Source organism: Lottia gigantea (assembly GCF_000327385.1).
Source record: "Lottia gigantea unplaced genomic scaffold LOTGIsca_55, whole genome shotgun sequence".
In the NCBI taxonomy this organism is placed as follows: Eukaryota; Metazoa; Mollusca; class Gastropoda; family Lottiidae; genus Lottia; species Lottia gigantea.
The window spans coordinates 368,864-381,364 of NW_008709889.1; the positions used below are offsets into that span (position 1 = coordinate 368,864).

General features: G+C 32.5%; 1 protein-coding gene across 1 annotated transcript; it reads left to right on the forward strand.

The window, feature by feature from the left end:
• Positions 1 to 1,296: 1,296 nt before the first annotated feature.
• LOTGIDRAFT_126799 (hypothetical protein) lies at positions 1,297 to 2,043 on the forward strand (the record flags this gene model as incomplete). Its single annotated transcript, XM_009063040.1, has 1 exon — positions 1,297 to 2,043. A coding segment is annotated over one exon (747 nt), but the record flags the coding sequence as incomplete, so codon positions are not given.
• Positions 2,044 to 12,501: the final 10,458 nt, after the last annotated feature.

A 12,501-nucleotide genomic window follows, 5' to 3' on the forward strand; every position in this document is an offset into this window, starting at 1 on the left:
ACTAAAATTGTTGTTAGAATGTGCCCTAATGCATCTTTAAGTAGCTTTGAGAAATTTTATTTGAGCTGTGAAAGGTGCATTGCTGTACAGAAGAATTCTCAAAAAGACAAATAGTTATATTTCACCTGTTTAGCTTCTGAATCATTGATACCAGAATCTTCATGATTTAACAGATGTTTTCCTATTAATTCTCTCTCCTAACAAAAAAAACAAACAATCAAATTAACTTTACCAAAACAAATTTTGTTAAAAAAAATACAATGGAAGAAGAACTTTCCTTTAGGACATCCTTACTCTTCTGTGTACAGTCTTTAAAAAATACTTAAAATACTATACTACTTATCTATGTACATATTATAAACAATTACAGAGATGCTAACTGACGATGAAGTAAAAAATATCTGACAAGTATCACAATCTTACCTCTATTGACTCTGTAATACTTGTATAACGATTCATTAAAGCCTTGTCCATAAATTCTACATCCTGTTAACAATAAACCAGATATATATTTATCTTCATTTTCATGTGAGGCAAGACATTACATGGTAAGAGCTCCAAAATAATATGGATTATTTCAACATTATTAAGTGATTGTTCACAGAAGTAAGAGAGTTTTGCTCTGCTAGTTCCCTGATAATGACACAAAAAATTCAGTAGCCCATCTAACTTAAGAATAACGTAAGAATATACTTACTCTGAATGACTCAATGATATCAGATCCGTGACGTTGCAATGACTGACTTAAATATTCCTAAAATAATACATAGTGAATACTTAGTATCAGTCTAGTGATGTCTTAATAGTTGTTTGGACTGGTGGGAGTGATATTTGGTTTATGAATTTTGGAGTTCCATTATCAAATTAATATGCCTTAGTAATATTTCCTAGCTATGATATAAACTTGTAAATAAGAACACAGAAATTTAGTTCTATGATTTAACATACAAGATTGAGCTCCTTAAACCTAGCTCTAAACTTTAACTTATATACAAGATTGAGCTTCTTCCTCCTAGCTCTAAACTTTTACTTACATACAAGATTGAGCGCCTTCCACCTAGCTCTAAACTTTTACTTACATACAAGATTGAGCGCCTTCCACCTAGCTCTAAACTTTTACTTACATACAAGATTGAGCGCACCTAGCTCTAAACTTTTACTTACATACACGATTGAGCTCCTTCCTCCTAGCTCTAAACTTTTACTTACATACAAGATTGAGCCCCTTCCACCTAGCTCTAAACTTTTACTTACATACACGATTGAGCTCCTTCCTCCTAGCTCTAAACTTTTACTACATACAAGATTGAGACCCTTCCACCTAGCTCTAAACTTTTATTTACATACAAGATTGAGTCCCTTCCACCTAGCTCTAAACTTTTACTTACATACAAGATTGAGCTCCTTCCTCCTAGCACTAAACTTTTACTTACATACAAGATTGAGCCCCTTCCACCTAGCTCTAAACTTTTACTTACATACAAGATTGAGCTCCTTCCTCCTAGCACTAAACTTTTACTTACATACAAGATTGAGCCCCTTCCACCTAGCTCTAAACTTTTACTTACATACAAGATTGAGCTCCTTCCTCCTAGCTCTAAACTTTTACTTACATACAAGATTGAGCTTCTTCCATCTAGCTCTAAACTTTTACTTACATACAAGATTGGGCTCCTTCCTCCTAGCTCTAAACTTTTATTTACATACAAGATTGAACCCCTTCCACCTAGCTCTAAACTTTTACTTACATACAAGATTGAGTCCCTTCCACCTAGCTCTAAACTTTTACATACATACAAGATTGAGCTTCTTCCATCTAGCTCTAAACTTTTACTTACATACAAGATTGGGCTCCTTCCTCCTAGCTCTAAACTTTTACTTACATACAAGATTGAGCCCCTTCCACCTAGCTCTAAACTTTTACTTATATACAAGATTGAGTCCCTTCCACCTAGCTCTAAACTTTTACTTACATACAAGATTGAGCTCTTCCAACTAGCTCTAAACTTTTACTTGCATACCAGATTGAGCTCTTCCAACTAGCTCTAAAATTGTACATACAAGATTGAGCTCCTTCCACCAAGCTCTAAACTTTTACTTTCATACAAGATTGTGCTCTTTCAACTAGCTCTAAACTATTACTTGCATACAAGATTGAGCTCTTCCAACTTGCTATAAACTTTTACTTACATACAAGATCAAGCTTCTATCTAGCTCTAAACTTGTACGTATACAAGATTGAGCTCTTCCAACTATCTCTAAACTTGTACATACAAGATTGAGCTTCTTCCACCTAGCTCTAAACTTGTACATACAAAAATGAGCTTCTTCAACCTAGCTCTAAACTTGTACATACAAGATTGAGCTTCTTCAACCTAGCTCTAAACTTTTACATGATTTAATCTTACATAAATCAAAGGAAGTGTTGTGATAATTGGGAAACATACCACTTTGTTTCAAAAGTCAATAATTAAGAAGGGATTCCAATGATCAAGAGGTCACTTAATAAAGATTATCAGGTCTCACAGTTTGTCTTTTAAACATGGTTTAACTAATAATCTTTACATGAAAATGTGGCAAGATTATCACGATCAGAGATCTATTTCAGTCAGTGAGTAAACAAGGAATCTATTTTAGGCTTTTTCAATTGGGTTTCAGTCAGTTTGATCTCCAAGCTTTTCTACATCCTCACACAATCTTAGCAATCAAGAATACTTGAATTATTCATTAGAACCATCAATTAATCAAACAATAAGCAATGATTTGACCAAAAAAAATAAGCAAAGGCATCTTTAATCCAGTAAATTTAAATGATAATCCAATCAGATAGTGTTAATACCTGAGCCATCTCTTGTAAAGCTTTATTAGAATCTTCTAAAAATAATTTCATTAGTTCAACATCCTGAAAAACAAAATTGGTCAAGTTTAAATCTACTGTAAATAGAATATTTCTGTTCAGCAAACTATCCAGTTATCATCACTCTTTCAATAACAACATGTGTGGATATATTACACAGCTGTGTTTGACTCTAACAGAATGAATAAAAATATGATATTTATGTGCATTTTTAAATGATATCAAAGCTAATGGGTTAAAATCATAAAGCAGTCAAACAGATCATGAGAATACAGGGTGTTACCTCAGCACTTTCTATACCCATCTCTTGTCTTTTCAACATTTTTTTCAGCAATTCATAATTTGAATTTGCATCAACGGTAGCTGCAGCCTTGCTGGTTGTTGTGACTTTATCCAAGGCAGACTTCATTAGAGCCATCATTTCCTTCAGTTTGGCTTCTTCCTATTGGGTAAAAGAAGTCAGTTATCAGGAATGTTGACTGATTTGTCATATGTGGTTAATACACCATCATGGTCATATAGCACTGAATCTTACAGCAATAAAGTCATCATATAGCCCAATTTCAGCTATCTGTAATACTTCTTCAAACATAAATCTGACTTCTCATTCCCTTACAATAAATCAAATTGTACTATGGAACTTTCCTGAAGTCTCATATAGGCCCAGTCTTCTCATTTCCATTATTAAAGTTAGCTGAATTTGGTCTATATTTTAAAGAATTATGTATTTAATAGTCTTAAAACACTTTTAGTCTAAAATGGAGGATAATAAAATACAATTTGATTTGTAAGTTTTACCTCAGCAGTTTCTTGTCCCATTTCATGTCTTTTTAACATTTCCTTCAGTAATTGATATTCTTTAGACTCTACACCTGCTTCATCTTCTTCATTTATTATGTTGTTTTTTTCCTGTTTAATGATGGTGGCTTCTTTGCTAATTGCAGATTTGATCTGAACCAACATTTGTTTCAATTTGGCTTCCTCCTATCAAATTATTACCACCATTTTAATTGGAATATCAAAACCAGAATCATTTGAATATCAAAATCCTTCATAGGCAAAGTTTTTGACACATCCTATCAAACATCTCATTATTTTGTATTTATGATAATATTTCCCATTCATTTCACTGCCAGATATCAATGTACAAACATTGCAAACTCAACATAAAATATCAGGTACCATTTGGGAAAATAGATCAGTCATTTAAATCAAATCAAAAAAATTCAATAAAAATTTCAAATGCAAACCGTACCTCCTCAGTTTTTATGCCCATCTCATATATTTTCAAAATCTCTCTTAACAATTCTTTATGTTCTTCTTCATTAATGGTAGATTTCATCTGGCATAACATCAGTTTTAATCTAGCTTCCTCCTGTTGAACATAACACACAACATGTGTAAGTCAGTCCCACAGTTATAGTGCAGCATTGATCAACGCTTACAGTTTATAGGACTCTCTACATTCTGCTTCCTTGCCCACTATAGGCCTCATGTGATACACCTCATGTTTCAGGTGAACATGAAGGGACCTAGTCATCTAATTATTTGTTTTACCTGCTGTTAGAGTTCAATCAATTTCATACTGTAGTTACTATTTTAATAATCTAACATGCAGTGTTACATCTAACACCAATACCATGCCATCTGATATAATAGCCATTCTGAACAGTTAAAATATGATTGAAATTCAGCTTCATCACCTGGTAAAACAAATATTATTAATAAATTCATGTTTTAAGCAGTTGTGAGAATTCCTTCTTAACTAAGTACCTCAGAAGTTTCTAGGTTCATCTCATATTTCTTTAACATTTCTTTCAGTATTTCATAATCTGTAGACTTCTTTTTTTTATCCTCTATTTCAGCTGTTCCTTCATTAGGCTTTAACTGGGACAACATTTGTAGAATTATGGCTCTTTCCTAGTGAATGATAAGCATAAGGAAGATAGCTTGAGATGCAAGGTAACATATGCCCACTGGCCGCTGTCAGAAATAATAAAACACTAAAATACGAATTTTCTCATATTGAAGAAATTATCAAGGGCAATAACTCAAAAAACATTCATCAAAAATGCATCAAGTTGGAACTTCTCCGAGATCTTAACAATTCCAATGATCACACCAAGTTTCATCAGAATTGGTTGAAATCTGTAGCTTCTATTGTGCTCACGAACAAATTTTGACGCGTTTTAACAAAGTCAAGGGCAATAACTCAAAAACCGTTCATTGAAAATGCATCAAGTCAAAACTTGTCCGAGATCTTATCAATTCCAATGATCACACCAAGTTTCATCAGAATCGGTTGAAAACTGTAGCTTCAATCCTGCTCACGAACTATTTTCAACAAATTTCAACACGTTTTAACAAAGTCAAGGGCAATAACTCAAAAAAAGTTCATCGAAAATGCGTCAAGTTAGAACTTGTCAATTCCAATGATCACACCAAGTTTCATCAGAATCGGTTGAAAACTGTAGCTTCAATCCTGCTCACAAACTATTTTTAACAAATTTTGACGTGTTTTTACAAAGTCAAGGGCAATAACTCAAAAACCGTTCATCCAAAATGCGTCAAATTAGAAGTTTTCTGAGATCTTATCAATTCCAATGATCACACCAAGTTTCATCAGAATAGGTTGAAAACTGTAGCTTCAATCCTGCTCACAAAGTATTTTTAACAAATTTCGACGTGTTTTAACAAAGTCAAGGGCAATAAATCAAAAACATTCATCAAAAATGCATCAAGTTAGAACTTCTCTAAGATCTTATCAATTCCAATAATCACACCAAGTTTCATCAGAATAGGTTGAAAACTGTAGCTTCAATCCTGCTCACAAAGTATTTTTAACAAATTTCGACGTGTTTTAACTAAGTCAAGGGCAATAACTCAAAAACCGTTCATCGAAAACGCGTCAAGTTAGAACTTATACGAGATCTTATCAATTCCAATGATCACACCAAGTTTCATCAGAATCGGATGAAAACTGTAGCTTCAATCCTGCTCATGAACAATTTTTAACAAAATTCAAGGCGTTCTAAGTCAAGGGCAATATCTCAAAAACTGTTCATCGAAAATATGTCAAATTCGAACTTGACTGAGATCTTATCAATCTAAAGCATCACACCAAGTTTTATCAAAATCAGATAAACACTGTAGTCTCTATAGTGCTCACAAGAAGTGTTGACGGACGGACCGATGGACCGAGGGGCGACACCAATATACGACCACATATTCATGTGGGCGTATAAAAATGGAGTGTACAAATCTGACACATGTTTTGAATCAGAAGAAGGATGTTTTACAAATTTTGAATCTGTTATCGATCCTACTTGGCTATGCAATGTAACATCAATATCATCTAAACAGTGGCTCAGACAATGAGATGTTTTTAGGTCCAAGGTTCCTATCTGGCATAGGTCAAGATAACACATTCAAAGTTTTTAACATGGTTTCCTCCCTGTCAATGATGCAGGTCAATTAGTTGGTATGAAAAAAGCCAAGGTCCTGTGTGTTTCTAGAATAAATTGACTGTTCTTCAGCTTAATTTCAAACATTTAAATTCAATTGATAAACTGTCCTACCAAAGCAGTTTCTATCCTCATTTCATATTTTTTTAACATTTCTTTTAGGATTTCATAATCTTTAGAATCTACGCCTTCTATTTCAGTGGCGTCATGTTCATGTTTAATGGTATCATCGGTTACAAACACACCTGACAACCCCTGAGCCATCATTTGTTTCATTATTGCTTTCTCCTATTTGAATAACAAAAGTACATGAACAAATATTGATAAAAATATAAAATCTCAAATTTGGTCAACAAGTACATATATTCATTAAAGAAGGAAGTGGAGGTGTCCACGTTTAGATTTTCTCATTGATCCCATGTGGTTGGAAAGTTTGCAATCTGATAATCTAATGGAGTTAAATGGAGGGTCTATTGGTTGTAGACTGTGTTAAGTCCGGGTTGGTGCCTAGTCGATTGATTATTAGGTAGTCGGAGTGTCTCGGTAAATGGAAGTGAGAGGCGACTGGTGTGTCTCTCTTAAGATAGATAGGTTCACTTCTTTAGCATTAGCTTTGGCAGACTGCTTGATGGAAAAGTAGACTCTTTGTTTTTTAGCCAAAAGATTTTTTTCCACCAGGGTGGTTATAAATTCAGAGTACTAAAAGGGGATAACGACTGCCCGCAGGTCACGAAATAAGCTATAACTGGGCTAAACTGGGTCGTTGGCAGGGGTAAAATATAAGAGATAAAGATTGGCTATGCGACCAGTTATCCCCTTTTATATCTCAGAATAACCACCCTGGTGGAAGAAAATCCATTGGCTAAAAAACAAAGAGTCTTTTCCACCAACCAGTCTGCTAAAGCTAATGCTAAAGAAGTGAACCTATCTATCTTAAGAGAGACACACCAGTCGAACCCTATAAGACAAATGAAACTAGTCACTGATAATCAGGGATAACTGGTCGCATAGCCATTCTTTATCTCTTATACATATATTCATCAGTTGACTTTACGGGTACCATGACTAAAGAGTAGAATTTCTATATAAGATGACTAAGTAATTATTGAAAAACGCTTCTAAGCTTGTTTCAAAATTACTTCATGGATTATTACTTAGTTTTACAGATTTATTGTATTATACAGGGATTCTGTCGTATATTTTTGACACCAGGCAAGCTCACTGATCAACAAAGACTTATTTTGACCAAGTTTAAAGGGATAGATACAGGTAGAGGTAGCATATCTTTAATAATGAAGGAAAGAAAGAAACTTTTGACTAAAACAATGTCCTACCTCTTCTGTAAGTTGATATTGACTTTTCTGTTCTTCAGATAAAGACTCATACACAGCCTTTTGTTGGGCCTAAAATGTCAAAGAAATCTTAGCCATCCTTGAGATCCTTTCAAATCCTGGCCGTCTCTGGGCATTTCTCAGAAATGATATAGTTATATTGATTACATGGAAGACAAATTAGGAATTGTACACATACCAATCGGAAGAGAAAATAAATAGGCTGGGGAAATTGGCAATTCCTTCAATTCATAGCCAAGATTTGATGATAACTTTTGTTGTATTATTCATAAAATCTGTATTTGAAATACTTAAGTAAAAGCTAGTGTAATAGGTAATGATAGACAAACATTATAAAGACTCACCAGTATTTTGTCTATATCAGGTTTACTGGGTGATTTTCTACTTTCTCTATTTTTATTTATAGCACCATCACCTGACACCTATACAATATTCACAGATATAGGAATTTAAATAGTTGCTTAACAACATAATACAGTTAAATATAAGCTAGTAGATATGACCCATGATAGCATGATAGGCTCTATCGTTATCAATGGTATATCAGAATTTGTATAATTGTCTCAAGGTGACATAAGTAAAAGCATTTTGATTGAACAGTAGAATTATCAGACAGCAGATTTTATGATTAGATTTTGATGCCAAAAGGTGTTGTGAACAGTTGAAACTGAGCATTTTCAGCTGGTATGGTAAATATAGGATCACATAGCTTACATGAGAAATAGAGTTTTATTTTCTATCTCTTTCCCTTTCTATATCCTTTATAGAGCTGATGAAATGATGAAAACAGAATATTAAAGTTAACTGTATTAGGTGAAATATAGCCTTTTCTTTTTTATTCCAAATCATTTAGTGATATTTATAGTTGAGTTGCAGGACAGGAAGGCAGGAGTAAATTGTCCTTTCAAAAGTTTTGTTTTGTATAAGGCTCCCAACATGATGAACAAACAAATAGAAAAATCCTTACATTTGTTATCTCTTGATTACCAGATTTCAATCTTATTCTTTTATCAGCCTCAACAATAGAAAACTACAAATATAAAACAAATGCAACAATTTCATTGTAAAAAAATCCCTGACCATGCAGCTTAAAATTCTTAAATTCTAAAATTTTAGCTTGGAAAAGTGATGTATACAAATAATTTTAATAAAGATAGCTTGCCAGGCAAGGTAATATACGCCCACTGGCATCTTTGATTTTGAATAAAAATATTTGGCAATACAGTAACAATCACCAGTATGAAATATTCAACCTTCAGTCATACACTTCTTTTGAAATCTTTAGGGCTATACTGAATAATATTGAGTATGAGTTATTGTCCTTGTTCTTGAAAACGTGTTCAATTTTTAGCTCAAGAAAACTTTAGATGGCAAATATTCAATCTTCAGCGCAGAACTGAATAATAAAAGCAAGTTTTGTCAAAATCCAGCAACAATCATGCCTTTTAGTGCTTAAGAGCTTAATTTGAAAGCGTTTTCAAGAACAAAGGCAGTATCTCATACTAAATATTTTAGTATTTACTATCAAAAAATTGAACCTGTTTTCAAAAACAAGGGCAATAACTCATACTAAATATTTTTTGATTTTTCTGATTTTCTATAGTGTTTAACCTAGTGACACCAAGTTTTGTTAAAATCCGTCAAGAATTGTGTCTTGTAGAATGATTACGAGCAATTGTATACGGACCAACGGACATGGGTGACGGCAATATACACCCCCCATTTCATGTGGGCATATAAAAAGCACTATTACCCGTAATTGACGCCTCTTAGAAACAAGAAATGTTTGTCTTTGCGATTCATCACTAGAAATTCTTTTTAATTCACCACTCTATAGAATAGAATAGAATAGAATAGAATAGAATAGAATAGAATAGAATAGAATAGAATAGAATAGAATAGAATAGAATAGAATAGAACCAAGGAATTCTAACCCTTCAAACTTGAGATTAATCGCTGCTTATTCTGCATTGGAGAATACAAAGATGGTCTTACCTTGACTGATTTTAGTTGTTGTTCAGATTCTTTAACTTTCGTTTTATCCAAAAATTTGGGATCCTTAATACAATAAAAGTATATTGAGATAGTCAGTTATAAAAGTATATTGAGATAGTCAGTTATAAAAGTATATTGAGATAGTCAGTTATAAAAGTATATTGAGATAGTCAGTTATAAAAGTATATTGAGATAGTCAGTTATAAAAGTATATTGAGATAGTCAGCTATAAAGGTATATTGAGATAGTCAGTTATAAAAGTATATTGAGATAGTCAGTTATAAAAGTATATTGAGATAGTCAGTTTTAAAAGTATATTGAGATAGTCAGTTATAAAAGTATATTGAGATAGTCAGTTATAAAAGTATATTGAGATAGTCAGTTATAAAAGTATATTGAGATAGTCAGTTATAAAAGTATATTGAGATAGTCAGTTTTAAAAGTATATTGAGATAGTCAGTTCAAGTAAATAATGAATGAGTTGATGTGATGTTTGACTGGGGTTCTGACAATCTGACTTCTAGTTTAATCTTAATAGTAATAATGACAACAAAAACAAGACTTCATCCATGACCCAGCTCAATTCTTAATGTAATCTTTATGTTGCCAAAGGCAAAGTTATTCTCATATATTCAGCTGTTTTATTTGATGTAACATTTGTTTGATGTAGGATGTTGAGTTTCCATCAAAATCAGTGGCAGATTTATATGTTATATTTAGAAGAATTACAAAGTAATTAAGTAATGAAACAAGATCTTGTCAGGTTTAGGTACCAAACAACAAAACAAATATGGCATTACCTCTTCTATACATTGTGCTAATTGGGCGAATTCTCTCAATCTCTTACTAGGTCCAAGTTCTATTGGTACCTTTTCTTTCCTTAATGTTACCTCTGAAACATGGCATGTAAAAGGAAACATAAAAAGAAAAAAGAAAATATGATGAAGGAAGACTCAATGTAAACTTTTCATTTGTATAAGATGTATTATAATGTTTTTGGATAATGTCACTCATCAGGCTATGATTTGAAGATATTTATAAGAAAGTCATGTTTAAAATTCAACCAATTAGTTTTTAATAAATACTAACAAATATAATGAATATATTTTTACCTATTGAATTTTTGGGGAGTTTCAGTTTACGTTTTTTTCGAGCTGAAATCAAACAATACAAAACCTAAATAAAAAAATTCTAGAATCACACGAACAAACAAACACCCTATACTTGATCTCAATATTCAAATCTTGAACTATAGACTGGGATAAATTACATTTAGTGTACAATACTCATTTTACACCTTGATTTTACACAAAATAATAGAGCAGGTCATATTAACTGGTTCAATGACCCTAACTTAGTCATCTGAAAAATGAGTCAATAGACTTATATAATATTATATTAAATAGAATTTCAGTCACAAAATGGATTTAAGTTTTAATTAGTGAAAATATGATGAAGAAGCTTTTAGTAAATTTCATTACATTAGTAGTGTAGACATAAACTTTGTTCAAATAATCCCAAGGGAAAAAAAACAAGTCAAGTCAAACAGATTCATTGCAAAAATTTCAAGATTTAGTTGCTAATCTGTTTGGTTTGAAACTTGAATGTTATTTAAAGACTTTGTTGAATTATCATAGCATTTTTAAAAATTTAACTTATCAAGTCGAGGTAAAAATTCAAAATGGCTATGAACAACGTAGATTTGTAACATCTCTAACAAAAAGAGACTTTGTGTTAAGTAATATCATCATGAGTTTTAGCTGCATGATGAGTTTGTTTGAAGACTAAAGAGGAACTAGCTGAGCTGCCTGACTCCAGAGGCTGTCGTCTGAGCAACATTCTCACTACTTCAACCAATTCTGTACGTAAACGAAAAAAAACATTCAGACTGCATCTGCTGCACATAATTCCGAAGAGTAAACAGCGTACAGACACGGTTAGTCTTGCCGTGTTCTTCAAGTTCATCTTCTAAAATTGCATCATTCACGGTTACCATAACACGTTTCTATTGGTTGGTGACTTTTTCTACCTCAGCTGGCAGCTTAGATGTCTGCACTTGGCGAATTTTTTCCCTCTTGAGGCAAGATAGATATTTTCCCCACAGCCTCTCAAGGAAGAAATCTCACTAAAAATTCAAAACAGACAGGGGAAACACCTCAGTTCCCAACGTCTTGAGGCAGACAGCTCATTTCGTTCGTCTGATGATCATTATATATATGAGTCAATATATTCTTAAAACCTAAATACTGAATTACCTGTAAACAAAATATATTACTGAAATAAAATTAAATAGTATTAACCAACATGTAAATAATACAGATATAAATTTAACATTAGATATCAAGGACTAGAAAGCACAAGGACACTTCAATTTAAACATACACAGGTAGGTATGATCAGATCGACAAGGGCATTGATATATATCACTCCAAAAAAATATATGATCATTTAAGAACCTTACCTGATTCTTTTGTAGATTTTTTCTTATCTTTATCAGAAAAAAAATTTGGAAGTTTTGGTCGGAAATGTTTCACTTGCTTTCTTCTAAAAATGAGAATTTATTTCCATTAGGATTGGCCCAATGGTCAATGGTCAAACTGCACTCCTGTATCTAATATCGCACAAAATTTATCAACATTCAATTTTGAAAATAAATTGATAAAAAAAAAGTATGCTAGTGACTCGACAAACCAAAGTTAGTTGCATATCTATTGCATAAAAATACAAAAATGATATACCAGCTATCCTAAACGATTTAAATACCATTTGAACTGTGATCCTATGTTAGAAGCCTGATGTTCCTATAGTTATACCAGTATTACTAGATATTTAC